General features: G+C 44.5%; 1 protein-coding gene across 3 annotated transcripts in view; it reads left to right on the top strand.

Annotated features, from left to right (window-relative positions):
* Positions 1-24,221, top strand: part of LOC140736692 (lysophosphatidic acid receptor 3-like) — a 45,402-nt gene that overhangs the window by 4,959 nt on the left and 16,222 nt on the right. For all 3 annotated transcript variants that reach the window (XM_073062523.1, XM_073062524.1, XM_073062522.1), the window contains exon 3: positions 9,738-10,481. In XM_073062523.1, coding sequence (XP_072918624.1) covers positions 9,752-10,481 — 730 coding nt within the window. In that variant the 5' untranslated portion in view covers positions 9,738-9,751. The remainder of the gene's footprint in view (positions 1-9,737; positions 10,482-24,221) is intronic.

Here is a 24,221-nt window from a genome sequence, read left to right as displayed (position 1 = left end):
TGGACTGCATCCATGATTTCTGTAGTCTTCTCCATTCCTTGGCATGGGCCAGTTGGCTGAAAAGGCCTGTTTCCATTGTGTATTTGTCGGTGGTACTGCCCTTGTACAAACATCAGATCCTGGGTGGGAGATTAGAATTCTTCATTCAATGGGCTGGTCAGATTCAGATTCACTTACTGATCACATGCACACTGAATCATAGTGAAATGCATCATTTGCCTTAACACCCAACACAACTTAAGGATGTGCTGGGGGCAGCCCGCACCAAACATTGCACTGCAGGCTCACCGTGTTCAGTAAAACAACACAAACTTCAACAACAACAGCAAAACAAGCCCCTTTCCACACCATCCAAACACCTACACACACACACACACACACACACACACACACACACACACACACACACACACACACACACACACACACACACACACACACACACACACACACACACACACACACACACACACACACACACACACACACACACACACCAGGCCTCCAACTGTACTTTCTGGGTATTGACCGATTGTAGGCTTGACCTTTGGGCCTCAACTTTCAGACTTACACGGATCCCTGACCCCGGTGACCTGGGGGTGTCAATGGGCCTTACAACTCCTTCGGACTTCTACCTCGTCACTCACTAACTTCAGCATTTGAACTTCAGGCCTCTTATCTCCAAACTCACCAACCTTTGGATCTCCAATCTTTGGCTTTGGACTTCACTGACATCTAGATGTTGACCCTAGGACTGCCAATCACAAGTTTCACCATCAGACATTGACTCTGGGACTTCCCCTCTGATCTAGATAGATAGATAGATAGATAGATAGATAGATAGATAGATAGATAGATAGATACTTTATTCATCCCCATGGGGAAATTCAACATTTTTTTCCAATTTCCCATACACTTGTTTTAGCAAAACTAATTACATACAATACTTAACTCAGTAAAAATATGATATGCATCTAAATCACTCTCTCAAAAAGCATTAATAATAGCTTTTAAAAAGTTCTTAAGTAGTTTACTTAGATACATTAAATACAATCAACCCCGGCACTTTAACATATCTTACTCCTGGCGGTTGAATTGTAAAGCCTAATGGCATTGGGGAGTATTGACCTCTTCATCCTGTCTGAGGAGCATTGCATCGATAGCAACCTGTCACTGAAACTGCTTCTCTGTCTCTGGATGGTGCTATGTAGAGGATGTTCAGGGTTTTCCATAATTGACCGTAGCCTACTCAGCGCCCTTCGCTCAGCTACCGATGTTATACTCTCCAGTACTTTGCCCACGACAGAGCCCGCCTTCCTTACCAGCTTATTAAGACGTGAGGCGTCCCTCTTCTTAATGCTGCCTCCCCAACACGCCACCACAAAGAAGAGGGCGCTCTCCACAACTGACCTATAGAACATCTTCAGCATCTCACTACAGACATTGAATGACGCCAACCTTCTAAGGAAGTACAGTCGACTCTGTGCCTTCCTGCACAAGGCATCTGTGTTGGCAGTCCAGTCTAGCTTCTCGTCTAACTGTACTCCCAGGTGTGATCTAGCACCTTGTCCATTCCCTGTGGCAACCAGCGAATCATTTTTAAAGAAAAGTTCTTTCATCAGTTGGTATGTGGACTGTATTTTACTCAGTGTCACCACGTGGGTCTGTGTTGTCTTTGGATTGTTTACCTTTTATGTCTGATTGTTTATCTTTGCGCTCGCTCTGGGTTTTCACTTTGTTTTATAGGTGTCTCATTGTGGATCATGGGGATTGTTACACTCTTTGTCCTTATCACTTTTATTCAATCTGGGATAATTTAATGAGCACAGTAATGACATTGACATTGAATTCCTACGTGCTCCAGAATGCATTTCAGGGGGGCATGCCAACCCCTCTTTGTTGGGTCGTTGTGGTTCCTTGTCAAGTGAAACTCAGACTGAGTTCTTCTGTGTATAGTCAGTGATTTAACCATATAACCATATAACAATCACAGCACGGAAACATACCGTTCTGGCCCTCCTAGTCCATGCCGAACTCTTAATCTCACCTAGTCCCACCTACCCGCACTCAGCCCATAACCCTCCACTCCTTTCCTGTCCATATACCTATCCAATTTTACCTTAAATTACACAACTGAACTGGCCTCTACTACTTCTACAGGAAGCTCATTCCACACAGCTATCACTCTCTGAGTAAAGAAATACCCCCTCGTGTTTCCCTTAAACTTTTGCCCCCTAACTCTCAAATCATGTCCTCTCGTTTGAATCTCCCCTACTCTCAATGGAAACAGCCTATTCACGTCAACTCTATCTATCCCTCTCAACATTTTAAATACCTCGATCAAATCCCCCCTCAACCTTCTACGCTCCAATGAATAGAGACCTAACTTGTTCAACCTTTCTCTGTAACTTAAGTGCTGAAACCCAGGTAACATCCTAGTAAATCGTCTCTGCACTCTCTCTAATTTATTGATATTTTTCCTTTAATTTGGTGACCAGAACTGTACACAATATTCCAAATTTGGCCTTACCAATGCCTTGTACAATTTTAACATTACATCCCAACTTCTGTACTCAATGCTCTGATTTATAAAGGCCAGCGTTCCAAAAGCCTTCTTCACCACCCTATCTACATGAGACTCCACCTTCAGGGAACTATGCACTGTTATTCCTAGATCTCTCTGTTCCACTGCATTCCTCAATGCCCTACCATTTACCCTGTATGTTCTATTTGGATTATTCCTGCCAAAATGTAGAACCTCACACTTCTCAGCATTAAACTCCATCTGCCAACATTCAGCCCATTCTTCTAACTGGCATAAATCTCCCTGCAAGCTTTGAAAACCCACCTCATTATCCACAACACCTCCTACCTTAGTATCATCAGCATACTTATTAATCCAATTTACCACCCCATCATCCAGATCATTTATGTATATTACAAACAACATTGGGCCCAAAACAGATCCCTGAGGCACCCCGCTAGTCACCGGCCTCCATCCCGATAAACAATTATCCACCACTACTCTCTGGCATCTCCCATCTAGCCACTGTTGAATCCATTTTATTACTCCAGCATTAATACCTAACGACTGAACCTTCTTAACTAACCTTCCATGTGGAACTTTGTCAAAGGCCTTGCTGAAGTCCATATAGACTACATCCACTGCCTTACCCTCGTCAACATTCCTCATAACTTCTTCAAAAAATTCAATAAGGTTTGTCAAACATGACCTTCCACGCACAAATCCATGCTGGCTACTCCTAATCAGATCCTGTCTATCCAGATAATTATAAATACTATCTCTAAGAATACTTTCCATTAATTTACCCACCACTGATGTCAAACTGACAGGTCTATAATTGCCAGGCTTACTTCTAGAACCCTTTTTAAACAATGGAACCGCATGAGCAATATGCCAATCCTCCGGCACAATCCCCGTTTCTAATGACATCTGAAAGATCTCCGTCAGAGCTCCTGCTATCTCTACACAAACTTCCCTCAAGGTCCTGGGGAATATCCTGTCAGGACCCGGAGATTTATCCACTTTTAAATTTCTTAAAAGCGCCAGTACTTCCACCTCTTTAATTGTCATAGGTTCCATAACTTCCTTACTTGTTTCCCACACCTTACACCTTATACCATTCAATATCCTTCTCCTTAGTGAATACCAAAGAGAAGAGAATCTTTCTGTTCGTCAAGATTCTGCACAGTTTGCCTGAGCTCATGTTAGTGTTTTTTTAGTTAATATATGTCACAAATCTTTGGTCTTGTTTGAACTGCCGAAGTCTCTGTGATTCCTGCAGAGTTCACTAGTGATCGTTACATTCCCCTGCCCCAGAGCAAACTGGAGTTCTGTCCCAAATCACCCCTGAACCCTCTACTCACTTCTGCTGGCCTGACACTTTTTCAATGTTCAATGTTGTCATAAGCTGATTTATATTACAGATGGGAAAACAACACTTCATTCAATTCCACAGGGTATATTTCAAGTGAGAAAGTACAGTTACAATAGTGTGACATTTCAGGTGGGAAAATATAAATTTCAGGACCCCTGTTACCTCTGATATACACGTTTTTCAAACTGAGTGTTTGTTAGGATAGCCTGAGTTAATTGCTTTGACGTTACAGATGAAATGCTATTGTGTAAATAAACTTGTCCATGCACAATAATAGGGTTTTGAATAGAGCAGTCCTGTGTTTATACATTGAAGTGTTGTAATGATCTTCAACCAGTTGGCATTTATGTAATCACAAAGAAGTCATACTTCAATTGGAGTTTGAGGAGATTTGGAATGTCACCAAAGACTCTCACAAATTTCTATGGACAGTATGTACCATTGCAGCTGGCTGGATCAACATCTGGCGTGGCAGCACCGATGCAGGGGAGGGTTGTGGACTCAGCTAGTTCCATCATAGGCACAAACCTCCTCACCATCAAGGACATTTCTAAAAGGTAGTGCTTCCCCTCACCCCGACTTCTTATGCTGGTTTCTTCCCCCTTCCTTACTAGTCCTGACATAGGGTCTCAGCCCAAAAAGTTGACTGTTTATTCCTTTCCATTAATGCTGCCTGACCTGCTGAGTTCCTCCAGCATTTTGTGCGTGTTACGCTAGAAAATAAAGTCAAATTTTTTTGCAACGTGATCAGATTGATTGTAGTGTTGCTAACATGTAGTGATTAGGGTTGTGGTGGTTGGTTCAAGAACCAGATGGTTGAAGGGAAGTAACTGTTGAACCTGGTGGTGTGGGACTTCAGGCTTCTGTACCTCTGGCCGGAAGGCAGCTGTGAGAAGATGGCATTGTCCGGATAGTAGGGATCTTTGATGACAAACATCACTTTTTTGAGGTAGTAGATATTGTACTACCAATGGTGGAGATGGATGTGCCCCTGATGTATTGAGAGGAACTACTCTCTGCAGTTTGTGATGTTCCTGCACATTCGAATTGCCCTACCAGACCGAGATGCAACCAATCAGGATACTTTCAATGTTACATCTGTAGAAGTTTGTTAGCGTGCTTGGGGACAAGCTGAACCTCCATAACCTCCTAAGGAAGTAAAGTCGCTGGTGCATCTTCCTTGTGCTTGGATCTGTGCCGGAGCAGGACAAGTAACCTGATATGTTATCACCCAGGATTTAAAGCTGCTGACCCTTTCCTCTGCCAATTTCCCTCAGCACTGACCAACGTAAACTCGCCCTCCTTGTCCTTTGCTGAAATCAACAATCACCACAAACATCTCTTTAGTTTTGCTGATATCGAGTGAGAGGTTGTTGTGGCGACATCACTCCGGTAAACAGACTCATCACCACTGGTCATTTGACCAACAACAGCAGTGTCATCGGTGAATTTGTATATGACAGTGTGACTGTGCTTAGCTATGTGTTTGTATAGGGAGTCGAGCAGGGGTCTAAACACACAAACTTGAGATGTACCTGTGTTTGTAGGCAGCAAGGAGGAGAAGTTATTACCTATTCTCACTGCAACTATGATAATGGCATTTAACAGCTTGCACACAGACTTATGAACACGTAGGGAATGAAGTGACATGAGCACTAGCCTTGTAGTATCCGGGAAATTCTCAAGGGGTGATGCCTCAGATAGGCAGGGTCCATCATTAAGGACCTCCATCACCCACGTCATGCCTTGTCTCATTGTTAACATCAGGAAGGAGGTACAGAACCCTGAAGACACACACTCAGTGATTCAATAACAGCTTCTTCCCATCGGATTTCTGAATGGACATTGAACACATTGACCCTACCGGACTTCTTTTTTATTTCAGGGTGACTTGGATAGGCTGGGTGAGTGGGCAGATACTTGGCAGATGACGTTTAATGTGAATAAGTGTGAGGTTATCCACTTTGGGAGTAAGAACAGGAAGGCAGATTATTATCTGAACAGTGTAGAGTTAGGTAAGGGAGAAATACAAAGAGATCTAGGAGTCCTTGTTCATCAGTCACTGAAGGTGAATGAGCAAGTGCAGCAGGCAGTGAAGAAGGCTAATGGAATGTTGGCCTATATTACAAAGGGAACTGAGTACAATAGCAAGGAAATCCTCTTGCATTTGTACAGAGCCCTGGTGAGACCACACCTGGAGTATTGTGTACAGTTTTGGTCTCCAGGGTTAAGGAAGGACATCCTGGCTGTAGAGGAAGTGCAGCATAGATTCACGAGGTTAATTCCTGGGATGTCTGGACTGTCTCTCGCAGAGAGGTTAGAGAGACTGGGCTTGTACATGCTGGAATTAAGGAGATTGAGAGGAGGTCTGATTGCAACATATAAGATTATTAAGGGATTGGACAAGATAGAGGCAGGAAATATGTTCCAGATGCTGGGAGAGTCCAGTACCAGAGGGCATGGTTTAAGAATAAGGGGTAGGTCATTTAGGACAGAGTTAAGGAAAAACTTCTTCTCCCAGAGAGTTGTGGGGGTCTGGAATGCACTGCTTCGGAAGGCAGTGGAGGCCAATTCTCTGGATGCTTTCAAGAAGGAGCTAGATAGGTATCTTATGGATAGTGGAATCAAGGGATATGGGGACAAGGCAGGAACCGGGTATTGATAGTAGATGATCAGCCATGATCTCAGAATGGCGGTGCAGGCTCGAAGGGCCGAATGGTCTACTTCTGCACCTATTGTCTATTGTCTATTTCTATTTTTACAACGCTTATTTAATTTACGTAAATATTCAGTACTTGCTGTAACTCTCAGGTTTTTATCTATTATTGTGCATTGCTCTGCACTGATGCCACAAAGTCAACACATTTCATGACTCATGCCAGTGATATTAAACCCAACATAATATTATCATACCTTCCTAGTCCCATCTTATCGTACTAGGAGATCATTCAATATCCTGACGACAGCAGGGTAGGAGCTGTCCTTGAGCCTGGTGGCACGTTGCCATGCATACCATCAGGCCGTTTATCACAAGTGGGGCATGAAAGCAGCGTCTATCATCAGGGACCCCCACCACCCAGGACAGAATTGATTTGGTTTAATTTAGCAATATGCTCAGCACAGACATTGTGGGCCAAAGGGTCTGTCCCTCTGCAGTACTTTGATGATCTATAGTATATGTTCAATGTGGGTATTGAATCCAAGGCTGTTCTGCACGTAACACCAGGAGTTAGTTTGTATACAAGTACTATTAAGTAATCTTGCTGAATACCACTGTGTCAGGGATTTCCTGTTGACTGTATTGGGAAACTTTATCAGATCCTCTCTCCAGGCGATGTCAAAGTTCAACGTTCAAAATTTCAAATGAAATTTTATTATCAAAGTACATATATGTCATCATATATAACCCAGAGCTTATTTTTCTTGCGGGCATACTCAACAAATCTATAGAATAATAACTAATATAAGCAGTGAAAGACGGGCGTTCAGCCAACGCGCAGAATACAACAAACTGTGCCAAAACAAAAAAAAAGAAACAATAATAGTAAATAAATAAATAAACAAACATTGAGAACATGAGATGACGAGTCCTTGAAAATGAATCAATTGATTGTGGGGACGTTTGAATGATGGAGTGAGTAAAGTTGAGTGAGCCTTATGGTTGAGGGCTAATAACCTGGTGGTGAGGGTGCTGTATCTCCTTCCCGATGGCAGCAGTGAGGAGAGAGCATGGCCTGGGTGGTGGGGGTCCCTGATGATAGATGCTGCTTTCACATCCCACTTATGATAAACAGTCTGATCGTATGCATGGCAACATGCCACCAGGCTCAAGGACAGCTCCTACCCTGCTGTCGGCAGGATACTGAATGGTTTCCTAGTATGATATGATGGATGCCTGACCTCACAACCTACGTCACCATGCACCTCAATGCCTACCTGCACTGCACTTTCTCTGTAACTGTAACACTTCATTCTGCATTGTTGTTGATTTACTTCAATGCACTGTGTAATGATCTGATCGGTATCAACAGTGTGCAAGACAAGTCTCAGTGGCAATAATAAACCAATTCCAATTTAATTTCAACAGCAGACATTCAGATGTTCCCACAATCCATGATCTCACTTGTTATTTCATGTTCTCGTTATTTATTGTTTATTTATATTTGCATTTGAATGGTTGGTTGTCTTCTACACTCTGGTTGATCTTTCATCAATCCCGTTATAGTTACTGTTCTATAGGTTCTATAGGTTTCATCCAACCCGTTATAGTTACTGTTCTATAGGTTTGTTGAGTATGCTTGCTGGAATATGAAGTTCAGGGTTGTATATGGTGACACATATGGCCTTTGATAATAAAAACTTGACTATGAACTTGAAACTTTGAGCCTCATTAAGTAGCCATTCCAAGCACGATCTATGTTCCCCCATTCCCTACATAATCATGTTTTGTGATGTAAGTACAACAATTTAATGTAATGGGGATCACATGAAATTGGCTCCTTATACCAGTTTCTAACAGCTCCTTAAGATTGTTATAGCCGGGAGGGTGGTTGGGGTATTGGGGAGGGGAGGTAGTGGGGATAAACTCCCACTACCTATTAAATGCTACCAGTAGCATGTGTCTCAAATAGCCTCTGACAACCGAGTCTGGCTCCTGGCCTTCACCTGGGGTTTAATTACTGAGCCTGGCAGAACTGTGTCCACTGACAGGAGAAGGGAGTAAAGATGGGCTACTTTCTTTTTAAACCTTTTTATTAATTTTCAAATCTATAAGTGTAATAACAATAGTAGTACAGAGAGATTGGGATGACATTGTTGGTAAACAGTATATACGAGTAAAAGCTATAGATAACACAAATGTAATAACTCTTAATGTAACTAAACATGGTAGAAAAAAAATGAAAACATGTCAAAACAAAACTCCAAATTAGAAAACAAAGAAAAACTAAACTAAACTAAACAAAGCGGGGCTATTATATTACATGTAAAGGTGGGTTACAATCACTTCAGGTAGATGGGGCTCGTCAGAGGAGAAGGGAAGCTTTGATCTCAATCCTCCGCTGGGGAAGGCTTCCTGAGCTGGACTGCCTAAGGCAATCTCACGTTGAGTTCATCGTTGACTGGCAATTCCTGTGATGTCACTGGTTCAGTCTCTGCCGATTCTTTGGGTGGAGAGGGGGAGTCTGCTGCATGGGTAACCGCTCGCTCTCCGTATTGCACTGCCCTGGCTTGTGCGACTTCGGGGATGGTTGACCCTGTCTGATGGAAGGTCATTGTCCAGTTTCTCCCACAAAGTACTTGCTGGCTGCATCACCGGCTGGTATGAGGGGTGGGGTGGGATGGCTACTGCTCAGGATCGAAGAAAGCTGCAGAGAGTTGTAAACTTCGTCGGCTCCATCATAGGCATTAGTCTCCACAGTATCCAGGACATTTTCAATAGGTGATGCCTCAAAAAGGCAGCACCCATCATTAAGGGCCATCACCACCCAGGTCATGCCCTCTTCTCATTGCTACCATCTGGAAGGAGGTACTGAGGTGCGAAGGCACACCCTCAACATTTCAGGAACAGCTTCTTCCTCTCTGCCATCCAATTTCTGAATGGACATTAAACCCATGAACTATTTTTGAATTTCTATTTTTGCACTACTTATTTAATGTAACTATTTAGTATATAGACTTCATGTAATTCACAGTTTTTTTCTACTATTGCATTGTACTGCCTCTGTAAAGTTAAATTTCATAGCGTACGCCAGTGATATTAAACCCGATTCTAACTCTGAACATCTTTCAGGAGTTTGTGGAAAGATTTTTAATCTACTTGCAAATCTTTCTTTACAGGTGCACACAGAAGGATGTCCAACTGTTACTATAACAAGTCCATGAAGTTTTTCTATGATCTCAACCAGAATGATTCTCTAGAGGACAACTCGGACGATTATGTTGGAATAGGAATCGGCTGCATTTGCATCCTGCTCATTTTCCTGTTCAATGTGATCATCATCTTTGTGATTCTGCTCAACAAGCAGTTCCACTTCCCCTTCTACTACCTGCTCGCCAACCTGGCGGCGGCTGATGTTTTCGCCAGCTTGGCGTACGCCTTCCTCTTGCTGAACACCGGGAAGCTGGGCCGGATGTTGTCGGTGCAGGTATACTCCTTGCGGCAGGCGTTGCTGGACGTCAGCATGAGTGCGTCCATCTATAACCTGCTGGTCATAGCGATCGAGCGCTACTACTCGGTCATAAAGATGCAACTGCACAGCACGCTGTCCAAGCGCCGCGTCTTCTGTCTCATCCTGGGCATCTGGGCCGTGGCCGTCGTCATGACCACCATTCCCACCATGGGCTGGAACTGCATCTGCAACATCAGAACCTGCTCTGCGCTGGCGCCCATCTATAGCCGCAGCTTCCTAATCTTCTGGTCTCTGCTTAATCTCCTCACGCTCTGCATCATCACGGTGATATATTTGCGCATCTACATTTACGTAAGGAAGAAAACCTCGAAGATAAAATCCCACACAACCTGTTCCATCAAACGCAGGAAAATGCCGATGCAGTTGGTGAAGACCATCATAACCGTGCTTGGTAAGTCCACACCATAAGACACAGGAGCAGAATTAGGCCACTTAGCCCATCAAGTCTGCTCTGCCATTTCTTCATGCCTGATTTATTATTCCTCCCAGCCCCATTCTCCTCTCAGCCATAATTCGGTATATCTGCACACCAGCTTCTTAATGCAAATATCTAATCAGCCAGTCCTGTAGCAGCAACTCAGTTATAAAAGCATGTAGACATGGTCAGGAGCTTCAGTTGTTGTTCAGAACAAACATCAAAATAGGGGAATGAAGGTGATCTAAGTGACTTTGACCGTGGTATGTTTTCAGCCTCTAGAGTTTGCAGAGAAAGGTGTGAAAAACAAAAAACATCTGATAAGTGGCAGTTCTTTGGGTGTTAACGCCTTGTCAATGAGAGAGGTCAGAGGAGAATGGCCAGACTGACAGGAAGGTGACAGTAACTCAAATAACCACACATTACAACAGTGGTGTGCAGCAGAGCATCTCTGAATGTACAACACATCGAACCTTGGAGTGATGGACTACAACAGCAGAAGACCACAAACATACACTCCATGGCTACTTCATTAGGTGCAGGAGGTACTTAACAAAGTGGGCACTGATGCATTTAAGAGCCTCTTAGATAGGCACTGGATGATAAGAAAAAAGGAGGGTTATGTGGGAGGGAAGGGTTAGACTGATCTCAGAATAGGTTAGCAAGACAGCACAACATTGTGGGCCGAAGGGCCTGTACTACGTTCTATGTTCTACAATTGAACAAGAGATAGATAAAGATTGAGGATTTGAAGGCCATAAGAAACTGACAGAGAAGAGGCGTTTAGACCACTATGGATCACAATGATTGGTGGGGCAGGCTTAAGGGTTAGATTGAGTTTAGAATAGGTTAATAGGTCAGAACAAGATTGTGGGCCAAAGGGCCTGTATCGTGTTGTACTGTTCTAAGTTCTATATTTGTTTCTCAGAATTCCAGCATCTGCAGCCTCTTGGGTCTCCACTGAAATGGAGGCAGTTCAGAGGAGGGTCACTTGACTGATTTTTGTGAACACAAGGATTGTCTGATGAAGAAGATTAGATATTTTGGACTCATGTACTCTGGAGATTAGTAAGAGAAAGGGAAGGAGGAGGAGCACCAGAGGGAGGTGATGGGCCTATGGGAAGAACCAAAATGGGGAATGGAAAAAGGGAGAAGGGAGAGGTGAGAAATTACCAGAAGTTTGAGAAATCGATGTTCATGCCATCAGGTGGCTACCCAGGTGGAATATAAGGTGTTGCTCCTCCGATCTGAGTGTGGCCTCATCATGGCAGGAGAGCAGGTTGCTGGAATGGGAATGGAAAGTTGAATTGAATCTAAAGTCAAGGGCATCTGCGGAAGCTGGAAATCTTGAGCAGCTCACACAAAATGCTGGAGCGAGTCAGCAAGTCAGGCAGCGCGGGGAGCAGTCGTGAAAGAAAGGAGCCAAACCTGTTTTGTGGGTCTTTTCTGGAGAAACGAGACTCGGTGAACACAGAATCCTAGAGGAGGAGGACAATGAGGAATCTGTTATGTGAGCTCAGTGGACTTGCTGAGGCTTGTATCCAGTGTGGGTGTGCCGGCCTGGAAACTGAGATGCTTTCTGACATCTCAGCGGTGAGGTGTTGAGTCACAGCAACAGGGCCGATGATATCCTTGTCTGTAGAAGGGTGCTTTAATTCAGCAGGGGCAAGCGGGGAACAGCTGGGAGGTTTTGCAAAGAAGTTATTCAAGAAAAATCAGAATCAGAGGTTTATTATCTCTGATATGTAGCATGAAATTTGTTGTTTTGCAACAACAGTATAGTGCAATATATAAAATATAATAAATTACAATAAGAATATTTTTGTTCTGCTCTCATTTTACACTACCTTAGTTAGTACACACACACTCACACACATTTTATATATATATATAGGAATTAATAGTTTTTTGTTATGTATTACAATGTTGTCATCGTGGCTATCCCTCGAGGTTGAGGGTGATGGTCTTCGTTCCGCTTCCACAGAGCGAAGATGCCTGTGCGTGTATTTGTTTAACGTGTACTTGATGTTGCACTCCAAGAAGCACACGATACTTCACAAATCATCCAACTGATTCCAATGGCATGGAAACCACGACGATTGGAGCTGATGGATTTGTTGCAGCCTTCATCCGCCTTCACAGCCGTTGAGTTTGAAGTAACTTCGCCGCCTGTTCCACCGTTGAGGTTTTGGTTGGATTGTTATTTGTCAGGGACCTCACCCTCGACCTTACCGCCATGGGTGACCCTACCAGGAACATAGCTCCAGACGGCATCGCTCTCGGGATCTCAGGGCCACACAAGCTTCTCCACCACGACAAGGTGACAATCCACGGAGAAGGATTACAATCTACACCTGCGGCAAAACAACAAATTTTTGCGACATATACCAGTGATATTAAACCTGATTCTGATTCTAAAGAAATATACATATAAAAAGAGAGAAAAAGTAGTGAGGTAGTGTTCGTGGGTTCATTGTCCATTCAGAAATCTGATGGTGGAGGGGAAGAAGCTGTTCCTGAAATGTCATGTGTGTCTTCAGAATCCTGTGTGTCTGTCTTGATGGTAGCAATGAGAAGAGGGCATGTCCTGGGTGATAGGGTTCTTCGTGATGGGATTCTGTCTTTTTGAAGGTATCATGTCTTGAAGGTGTTTTGGAAGCCGGGGAGGCTAGTGCTCATGATGGAGGTGGTTATTTACAAGTTCCCGCAGCTTTCTCTGATTCTGTCCATTGGACGCTCCGTACAGCAATGCAGCCAGTCAGAATACTCCCCACGGTACATCTGTAGAAATTTGGTGGCATTCCAAGTCTCTTGAAATTCCTGTTGAAGTATAGTCACTGGTGTGCCTTCTTCGTGATTGCATCAATGTGTTGGAACCAATACAAACTGAAGCCTCTGGTTTGTGCAATGCATTAAACACCGTCAGGTGAGCCCTTGGACAGAGTCACGTGGGAAACCTCTCCCAGATCACTGACAAATGAAAATTATAGGGTCATCACCTCATATTCTACCCGGGCAGACTCCAATCTGCCAGCATGAACATCAAATTCTCAGACTTCCAGTCTGATCCAACCGGCCCCCATCACCTACATTCCCCTTTCCCCACCTTCTCCCTCAACGTCTGTCCGTCAGCCACACCCGCCTCCCAATGCTCCCCTCTCCACCTCCCTGCCTTTTTCAATTCTCACCTTCCCCTCCTTTCTTTGAATCGTTTGTTTATAGTACTATTTGTTTACTGATATTATTTGTGTACTTATTACTGTCTGCATGATTTGTTCGTGGTGTGTGGGGTGTGGTTTCGCGGATTCTATTGTGTTTCTTTGTTTTGTGGGTGTTTGCAGGAAGATGAGTCTCAATGTTGTATATAGAGCATAAGAGACAGGGGAAGAATTAGGCCATTCAGCCCATTGAGTCTGCCCCACCATTTCATTGTGACAGTTCCATTTTCCACTTCAACCCCACTCTCCTTGCATTCCCTCTGTGACCTTTCACACCCTGACTAATTGAGAACCTATCAACCTCCACCTTAAATACACCCAGTGACCTGGCCTCCACCTTTCTCTCTCTCTTCCATCCCTTCTCTTCACCCCACTGTGCCTCTCACACACACCACCTCCCACCACTCAGCACTGCCCTACGAGTCCCCCCACCACCCCATTCCGCCGTGCAAGATAATAGTCTACCTACTTTGACAATGAATTAGCTGGCCGGTGGTGTAGTAGCATCTGCACCAGATTCCAAGGCGAGTGGTCGCAGGTTCAAATCCGGTCGGCTCCTCACACCCTTTCCATCTGTGCTGGGTTGGGCATCGAGCTAACAACTATGAGGCACTAAAGAAAACAGACCAATGCTAAAGAAATGACAAGGCTGCTGTCCGATGCAAAACAAGGTGCGGAGAGGAACAACAACGACATCTTTGATAATAAATGCACTTTCAACTTTGAACCTTCTCATTCCATCTTCTTCAGCCCTTGGTCAACTCAATCTATCACTCTACAGCTTTTATATCAGTCTAGCTGCTCTCCCTGACCTGGATCCACCCATCATCCACTGGCCTTTACTCCCTGCATTTCCCCTCTCCATTTCCTGACCCCCACCCAGCTATCTCCCCCTTCCAAACCAAATTCTTTCATTCACTGGGAGCCATTCCGATGTGATTCCGATTCCCTCAGCCCTCCCCGGCCCTGGGCTGTTCCTCTGCAAACAGAGAGGTTGCTAAACCTCTCCCCCTGCATCTTCCTTCAGCTCCTGGTTGGAGGAGATGCAGGTGAGGTAGAGATTTTCTTTCACTAGGAGGAGATATACCTAGCTGGGGGAAAGATGTTAATAAGAATGGAAGAGTTCAGAGCAAATTTACAAGGATGTTGCCAGGAATTGAGGCCCTGAGTTATAAGGACTTTACTCCCTGAAGCATAGGAGATTAAGAGATTTCATAGAGGGATTCAAAATTATGAGGGGCAGAGAGAAGGTAAATCCAAGCAGGCTTTTTTCCTCTGAGGTTGGGTGAGATTAGAAGTAGAGGCCATAGGTTATGGGTGAAAGGTGAAATGTCTATCTATTTAGTTATCTATCTATCTATCTTTTTATTTATATATATATATATATTTATCTTAAATCTGTCCCACAACATGAGAGAGTAAAAATCTTTGCATTATGACTCTGTTGCAATATACAGACATATGAATTTATAAGTCTAATGGATTGTAGAAAGAAGCTGTCCCATTTCCTGTTGGCTTTAACACTGCGGTATCGTTTGCCCGATGAAAGCAGCTGTAACAGTTTACGGTTGTCGTGAATAGTATCCCCGATGATCCTCCAGGCCTTCGTTCTGCACCCACTGCTGTAAATTTTCTCAAAGGAGGGAAGTCATGTCCACAGTTGCGCTGGGCTGTCTGTACCACTCCCTACAGTGCCCAGCGATGAAGGTTGGTGCAGTTCCCACACCAGGCGGTGATACAGCCAGTCAGAATGCTCTCATTGGTGCCCCTGTTGAAGGTCTTGAGGATCTGAGGGCTGATGCTGAACTTCGCCAGTTGCCTGAGGTAGAAGAGATGCTGTTGTGCTTTTTTTGCCACACAGTCGGCATGTACAGTCCAGGTGAGATCATCAGTGATGAGTCTACCGAGGAAAATGAAACTACTCACCCTCTCAGCTGCAGACCCATTGGTGCAGACCCTGTCTCCATTCCTCCTGTAATCCACAATATTTGAGGGTAACAAGGGGGAACTTCACCTGAGAGTGGTTTGAGTGCGGAATTGCTACTAGCGGGAGTATTTTGTGTGTGTTTGAGTGCAACATTTAGAAGAAATTTGGATAGGTACAAAGATGGGAGGGGTATGGAGGATTTTGGTGCCTGTCAATGGGACTAGGTAGAATAACCCTTTGGCACAGACTGAACAGGCCGAGGAGCCTGTTTCTGGACCCTCTCCAATGCCAGCACATCCTTTCTTAGATATGGGGTCAATAGTACTCCAAGTGAGGCCTCACCAGTGCCTTATAAAGCCTCAGCATTACATCCTTGCTTTTGTATTCCAGTCCTCACCACCTTGCATTTGTCTTTGTCACCACTGACTCAATCTGCAAGTTAACCTTCAGGGAATCCTGCACGAGGACTCCCAAGTCTCATTGTACCTCTAATTTCTGATTTCACTCCATTTAGGAAATAGTCTACGCTTTCATACCTTCTATCAAAAATGCATGATCATACACTTCCCTGCACCGTATTCCACCTGCCACTTTTTTGTCATTTATCGTAATCTATCTTCTTCTGCAGACTCTTTGCTTCCTCAACATGCCCTGCACCTCCACCTATCTTTGTCTCATCTGCCAACTTGGCCGCAAGCGATCAATTTCATCATCCAAGTCATTCACGTATAACATGAAATGAAGCAGTCCCAATACTGATCCTTGCGGGACACCACTAGTCACTGGCAGCCAACCAGAAAAGTGCCCCTTTATTCCCACTGTTTGCTTTTTGCCAGACAGCCAATTTTCTGTCCATGTTGGCATCTTTCCTCCAATACCATGGGCTTTTAATCTTGTTTAGCAGCCTTATGTGCAGCACCTTGTCAAAGGCCACAATGGCCTTCTGAAAATCCAAGTAAACAACATCCACTGACTCTCCTTTCCACTGATAATCCATCCTGGTATCTCCTCAAAGAATTCCATCAGTTTGTCAGTCAAAAATTTCCTATTAAGGAAACCATGCTGACTTTGATGAATTTTATCATGTGCCCCCAAGTACCCTGAAACCACAACCTTAACAATCGACTGCAGCATCTTCCCAACCACTGAAGTCCAGCTAGCTGGCCTGTAATTTCCTCCTTTTTGTCGCCCTCTCTTCTGAAAGCCTGGAATGACCTTTGCAGTTTTCCAGTCCTTAGAATCCAGTGATTCTTGAAAGATCATTACTAATGCTCCACGATCTCTTTTAGCTACTTCTTTTAGAACCCTGTGGTGTAGTTTATCTGGTCCAGGTGACTTATCCACCCTCAGATCTTTTTACTTCCCAAGCACTTTCTCCTTAGTAATGGAGACTTCCCCAAAGAATTCAAACGGATTTGTCAGGCAAATCTGCTCCCCATCCACGTCACTGCCAGCGAGGGCCACTGTGATTGAACAGGACATTTCTTTATTTATTTAGAGATACAGCGCAGCGCAGGCTTTTCCAGTTGAAGGAGCTACACCACCCAGCAACCCACTAGCCTGATGGAGGACAATTTGCAATGACCAATTAGCCTACTAACTGGTGCGTCTTTGGACTGCGGGAGGAAACCAGAGCTCATGTGGTTCACGAGGAAGACGTACAAACTCCTTACGGACAGTGCCAGATTTAAACTCTCAGTCCCAGATGTAATAGCATCACACTAACCGCGATGCTGCCACGACACATGACCAGGCATGGTCGTTGTGGTGGGACCCCCATCTCCATCCATCCACAGCTCTGCCTTCAAGGCTTATTAGCCCAGGACCCTCAGTCCACTGCAGATCTGCAGAATTATCTCTTATGGTGAATATCCCTGACAATTCCAGTTCTGTTCCTTAAACCTAGCAGTTTCTTCTTCTTCTTAAGCCCATCACCCCTACTGGGACATAGGACACTGAGAGCAGCTCACAAGAGTCCTGGGCCAAAGGTTGATCAGCTCTGTGACTTCCTCTTTACCACAGGACTTGTAATGTCTTCCAGGTGAAGATTCCTGCTTTCCCAGGGATGAGGTCTTTGGAGCTTCTGTTGTCGTTTCTGTAGCCCTGGGTTTTAACGGAATGGGGTTGCACGCCCCGTGCCCCACCCTCCTCCTTTCACAGCTGCAGTTGGTACCATCCATGGCGAAGTTAAGCCCGGAACATGTTGACTTACTTATTCCATCCAAGTGAAGCTGGCCTCCATGCCTCACTTTCAAAATCTGGCCCACATTCATTTCACTAATTCCTCCCTAAAATCTCTTACCATGGTTGCCAATAGCAACAGTGGCCACAGAAACTAACTTGGAAGGCCCCAGATTGAGAAAGAAAAAGTGGGAGTGAGTTACACATATTTCTCAAGGTTTATCAGCCATGAGAGAAAAATAGGGAGAGAGATAATTTCTGGAAAATCCCCTTCATCGAAGGGGAGGGGGAGCATGGAGGGAGCAGAACAGTTTCTTGATCATTGAGACAGTGAAAGATTACCTGGGATAGGTATGAATGTGGACTTGAAATTACCATCAGATCAACCAAGGCCTTACTCAGCTATACAGAGGTGCCACTATCCAGGACATGCTGTCTTCTCACCTTTGCCATCAGGACCCACACCACCAGGTTCAGGAACAGTTATTACCCCTCAACCCTCAGGCTCTAGAACCAGAGGGGATAACTTCACTCACCCCATCATTGAACTGATTCCACAACCTATGGACTCACTTTCAAGGACTCTTCATGTCATGTTCTCAATATTTATCGCTTATTTATTTATTACGTATTATTTTGTCTAGTTTTTCCTTTTTGTATTTGCATGTTTTGGTGTTTTTTGCACACTGCTTTTTGTCTTTCTTTGTTGTGTGCGGGTTTTCATAGATTCCAATATGTTGCTTCGTATTAAGTTCAAAGTAAATTTATTATCAAAGTACGTATATGTCACCATATAAAACCCTGAGATTCATTTTCTTGTGGGCATATTCAACAAATCCATAGAGTAATAACCATAACAGAATCAATGAAAGACTGCACCAACGTGGGTGTTCAGACAGACAAACTTTGCAAGTACAAAAAGAAAGAATAATAACAAATAAATAAGCAATAATTACTCTCCACACACATCGATAGAAGTTTGCCAAAGTTTTAGATGTCTTGCCGAATCTTCGCAAACTCCTAAGGAAGCAGAGGCACGGCTGCGCTTTCTCTATAATTGCACTTAGGTGCTGGGCCCAGGACAGGTCCTCTGAAATAAACACACCGAGGAACTTAAAGTTGTGGATCCTCTCCACCTCTGAGACTCCAATAATGTGACTGTGAATGCCCACAAGAAAATAAATCTCAGGGCAGTGGATGGTGACATATGTGTACTTTGATAATCAATTTACTTCCAATTTTGAACTTAGTACAAAGAAACACAATAGAATCAATGGAAAACTGCAGACAACAAAGAGAGACAAAATAGAAACGTGAAAAAGACAGTAAACTGTGGAAACAGAAAAAGAAAAAAACGTAGAACTTTGAAGTCCATGGCTTCCTAAAAGTGTCAACACAGGGAACTAGGGTGATAAAGAAGGTTTGTAACAGTCCGCCTACAGCAGTCAGGGCACTGAATATCAGCATAAGGAAGTTGTGTTACTCTTTGGTTATACTATGTCTAGAGTTTTACATGCAATTCTAGTCACCCTCCTATTACAGAATAAGGATCCAGCTGAAGTTTATTGGCATCTGACAGTACATATATACAACCAAACAAAATAACATTCCTCCAGACACGAGGAAATCTGCAGATGCTGGAAATTCAAACAACAACACACACAAAATGCTGGTGGAACACAGCAGGCCAGGCAGCATCTATAGAGAGATGCAAAATTCCCCCTCCCCCCACTACTTTCAAATCTCTTACTATCTTTCCTTTCGGTTAGTCCTGACAAAGGGTCTCGGCCCGAAACGTCGACAGCGCTTCTCCCTATAGATGCTGCCTGGCCTGCTGTGTTCCACCAGCATTTTGTGTGTGTGTTGTTATTCCTCCAGACACACAGCACATGAAAACATGTGTTACCACTAATAAGTAAAATATAATTCAAATGCATGCAGTGAACAGCACACAGCTCGCTGTCCTCGGTGGTGACAAGGTATCAATTAATCTCACAGCCTGATGCTCCTGTACCTCCTTTCTGAACGTAGAGGGTCAAAGAGACCGTGGGATCAGTGGTTGGGATCTTCACAATAATGCTTTGGGCCCTTTGTCCACAATGCTGCTGTAAATATCACAAATGTGTGTGTGTGTGGGGGGGGGGGGGGGGGACCCTGGTGATCTTCTCGCAGTCGTTACTGTCCTCTGCAGGGTCTTGCAGTCCGATGCCTTGCAGCTTCCGTACCACACAATGATGCAGACAGACAGGACAGTCTTCATGGTGCTCCTGTCGAATGGGGGTGAGGAGCCTTGTACACCTCAGTCTCCTCAGAAAGTGTGGACGCTGCTGTGTCTTCTTAACAAAGGAGTTGTGGGCCCGGGTTAGATTGTCTGTTATGTGAACACTAAGGAAATTTGTGCTCTTCACTCTCTCTGTGACAGAGCCAATCATCTGCAATGGAGAGTGGTCAACCTGCGCCCTCCTGAAGATCACAATCATCTCTTTTGTCTTGTCCACGTTGAGACTCAGGTTGTTGTTCTCACACCATTTGACAAACCTCCCTTCCTCCTCTCTGTACACCGGCTCATCATTGTTGCTGAAGAGGCCAGCTGCTGTAGTATTGATGATGCGGTTTGAGCTGAATCTGGCAGGGCAGTGGTGAGTCAGCCGTGTGAATGGCAGCAGGCCGAGCACACAACCCTGGTGGGCGTCAGTGCTCAGCGTGATGGAGCTTGAGGTGTTACTGCCAACTTGGACTGACTGGGGTCTTCCCATCAAGGAGTCCAAGATACAGTTACAGAGAGAGGTGTTGAGTCCCAGTGAGGACAGTTTACCCTCTGAGGGATGATTATGTAAAGCACTGAGCTGAAGTCGGTGAAGAGCATCCTGGTGTACGAGACAGGACGGAGTGGAGCACTGAGACTATAGTGTTATCAGTGGACCAGTTTGAATGATAGACAGACTGGAAAGGATCCAATGTGGCTCGAAGATGGCGTTGTATATGAACCATTATCAGCCACTCAAAGCACTTGGCGGTTGTTAAGGTCAGTGCCGCTGGGAAGTAATCATTTAGGCCAGTTATCATCACATTATAGGTAGGGACAACAGTCAGAATCTTTCCCTGTGTTAAAATGTCAAATGCTAGAAGACCCAGTGGCTACTTTATTATTTACATCCCAGACCTGTATGTTCGTGGTCTTCTGCTGCTGTAGTCCATCCACTTCAATGTTCAATGTGTTCTGCATTCAGAGATGCTCTTCTGCACACCACTGTTGTAACGTGTGGTTGTTTGAGTTACTGTCACCTTCCTGTCAGCGTGAACCAGTCTGGCCATTCTCCTCTGATCCCGCTCATTAACAAGACATTTTCACCCACAGAACTGGGTGCTTTTAGTTTGTTTTTCACACCAATATCTGTAAACTCTAGAGACCATTATGTGTGAAAATCCCAGGATATCAGCAGCTTCTGAGATATTCAAACCACCCCATCTGGCACCAATAATCATTCCACAGTCAAAGTCACTTAGATCACATTTCTTCCCCGTTCTGATGTTTGATCTGAACAACTGTCTGCATGCTCCTATGTATTGAGTTGCAGCCACATGATTGGCCGATTGTTTTTTTTTGCATTATCGAGCAGGTAATCGGGTGTGCCTAATGAGGTGGCCACTGGGTGTAGATTTAAGGTGAGAGGGGGAAATTTTAAAGGAGATGTGCAAAGCAAGATTTTTTTTTACACAGATAGAGTAGGTGCCTGGGTTGGCCTGCCAGGGGTGGTGCTGGAAGCAGTGAGCATATCGGCATGCAAGAGACGTTTAGGTAGGTACATGAATGGAGGGATACAGATCATATGAAGGCAGAGAGATTAGTTTAATTTGGCATCGTGGTCTGTAAAGAAAATGTGGGCTGAAGGGCCTAATCCTGTGCTGTGCTGTTCAAATTTCTATGTACTAAACAGTTATAAGGATATTGCCAGGGCTGGAGGAACAAGGAAAGATTGAATAGGTCAGGACTGTATTCCTTAGAATGTAGGAGATGGAGGGGAGATTTGATAGAGGTATACAAAATCATGAGGGGTATAAATGGGGTGAATGCAAGCTTTTGCCACTGAGGTTGGGTGGAACTACAACTGGAGGTCATGGGTTAAGAGTGAAAGGTGAAGAGAATGTCTTCACTCAGAGTGTGGTGAAGCTGCCAGCACGTGGAGCATGCGAGCTCAATTTCAACGTTTAAGGGAAGTTTGGATAGGTACATGGACGGAAGGGGTATGGAGGGCTATGGTCACGGTGCAGGTCAATGGGAGGAGGCAGTTTAAATGGTTCAGCATGGAGTAGTTGAGCTGCAAGGCCTTTTTCTGTGCGGTTTTTCTCTATGTCTGTATCAGGTTTGTGGGGCCACACTTGTGCCCAGTGTGTATGAACGTGGATCGATCCTGCTGTGCCTCGATCGCTTGCTGTCTTGCTAGCAATGCAGCAGGTTTGGGAGTCACTGAGGGCGTGTTTGGCTACTGCTTCTGAGTCTTTGCCCAGCGGCCATTCAAATCTGTTCACTGAGGAAGCAGCCTCAGTCCGTCCCACACCTCGCCCGTAAGATGCTTCCTCGCACAAGTTGAGACAGGCTCAGAAGAAGCTACCAAACTCAGCAAAGTTCACCACAGTCACCACACAAGGGACTGTAATCCAGTGTCATCAGTAGTCAAAACTCCTCAGAGGCAGGATGAAACATGTTTACAAAGAGATTTATCTCCTGAAATCACATGAGATGGGTGGAGTACATGAATTCCAGGAAAATGCCCTGATTTGTGTTAAATAAAAACTTCATTTCAAATTCAAACAGATGATAGGAGTGAGTTTTTTTTAAAAAAGGGACATGTATTAGAAAGTTCAAAAAGTTCTAAGTTCAAAGTAAATTTATTATCTAAGTACATATGAGATCCATTTCCTTGCAGGCATCTTTCTGAACAAGGGCTTTTCTCTCAAAGATAAAGATAAGTTGTATTTGTCACATGCACATCGGAGCATACAGTTTAGTGAAAAGAGTTGTTTCTGTCAGGGCGGATTGTTCTTGGGGCTGTCTGGGAGTGTTGCCACACTTTGGCACCAATATAGCATGCCTGCAACTTACCAGCCCTCGCCCATATGCCTTAGAGTGTGAGAGGACACCAGTGTACCCCGAGGAAATCCACGCAGAACAAGCTCCTTACAGACAGTGGCAGGAATTGAACCCGGGTCGCTGGCACTGGAAAGCATTACACCACCGTACCAACCTCGTACCTTGCTGCCCTCACGACATTTCATCTTCCACGTCGGCAGACGACAGGCATCAGGACTGAATGCTGAATTCAAAAATCTTAGAAGAAAGAGAGGGGAGTTTCATCAAAACCTGTCAAATATTGAAAGGCTCCGATAGAGTGGGTGTGGAGAGGATACTTCCTATAGTGGCGAAGTCTAGGACAAGAAGGCACAGCCTTAGAATAGACATCCCTTTAGAATAGAGATAAGGAAGGTTTTCTTTATCTAGTAAATCTGTGGAATTCATTGCCAAGCCATTGGGTATATTTAATGCGGTGGTCAACAGGTTCTTGATAAGTCAGGGCATCAAAAGTTTCGAGGAGAAGTCAGGAGAATGGGGCTGAGAAGAGAGATAAATCAGCCATGTTCAAATGACAGAGCTAGCACAATGGGCTGAATGGCCTAAGTCTGCTCCTATGTCTTCTGGTCTTATGTACTAAATGTCCTTATTTATGAAGGCTAATGTGCAAACCTACGACCCCCGATGCTACTTTCACAGAGTTATAGGTCTGTATTTTCAGGTCCCTCTATTCTACCATATTCCTCAGTACTCTACCATTCACCCCAAAAGTACTGCCCTGGTTTCTGTGTGTTGCCCTGCATTTCCAGCATCTGGTGTAATTATGATCACATGGTTAATATGCCGAATGAAAGAATTATCTGCAGCTCCATCATAACCAAAGATGGCCGGTCCTGGGGTTGGAGGAACGCACACAAAACACCGGAGGAACACAACAGGTCAGGCAACATCTATGAAGGGAAATAAACAGACAACATTTCAGGCCGAGATGCTTCATCGGGACCTCATGATCATTAAGCCATGATTCTAACCCAAGGAATGTACTGGTTATTATCTGGAACCCACTGCCTGAAAGGGTGGTGGAAGCTGATGCACTTGTGGTTTTGGTAGTTAAAAAACACAGGGTTATGGGAAAATAAGTGACTGGATTGCTGGCAAAGAGCCAAACAGCTTCCTTCCCTCTTATAGACACAAGACGTTCTGCAGATACTGGAGATCTTGAGCAATGTGCACAACCTGGTGGAGGAACTCAGCAGGTCAGGCAGCACTTTTGAGGGAAACAAACAGTCACCAGGTCAGCAGAGAACCGTCATCAGGAC

Source organism: Hemitrygon akajei, chromosome 12, assembly GCF_048418815.1.
Source record: "Hemitrygon akajei chromosome 12, sHemAka1.3, whole genome shotgun sequence".
NCBI classification, from domain to species: domain Eukaryota; kingdom Metazoa; phylum Chordata; class Chondrichthyes; order Myliobatiformes; family Dasyatidae; genus Hemitrygon; species Hemitrygon akajei.
The sequence above is the reverse complement of the archived record's forward strand: the minus strand, read 5'-3'. Positions and strand labels throughout refer to the sequence as shown.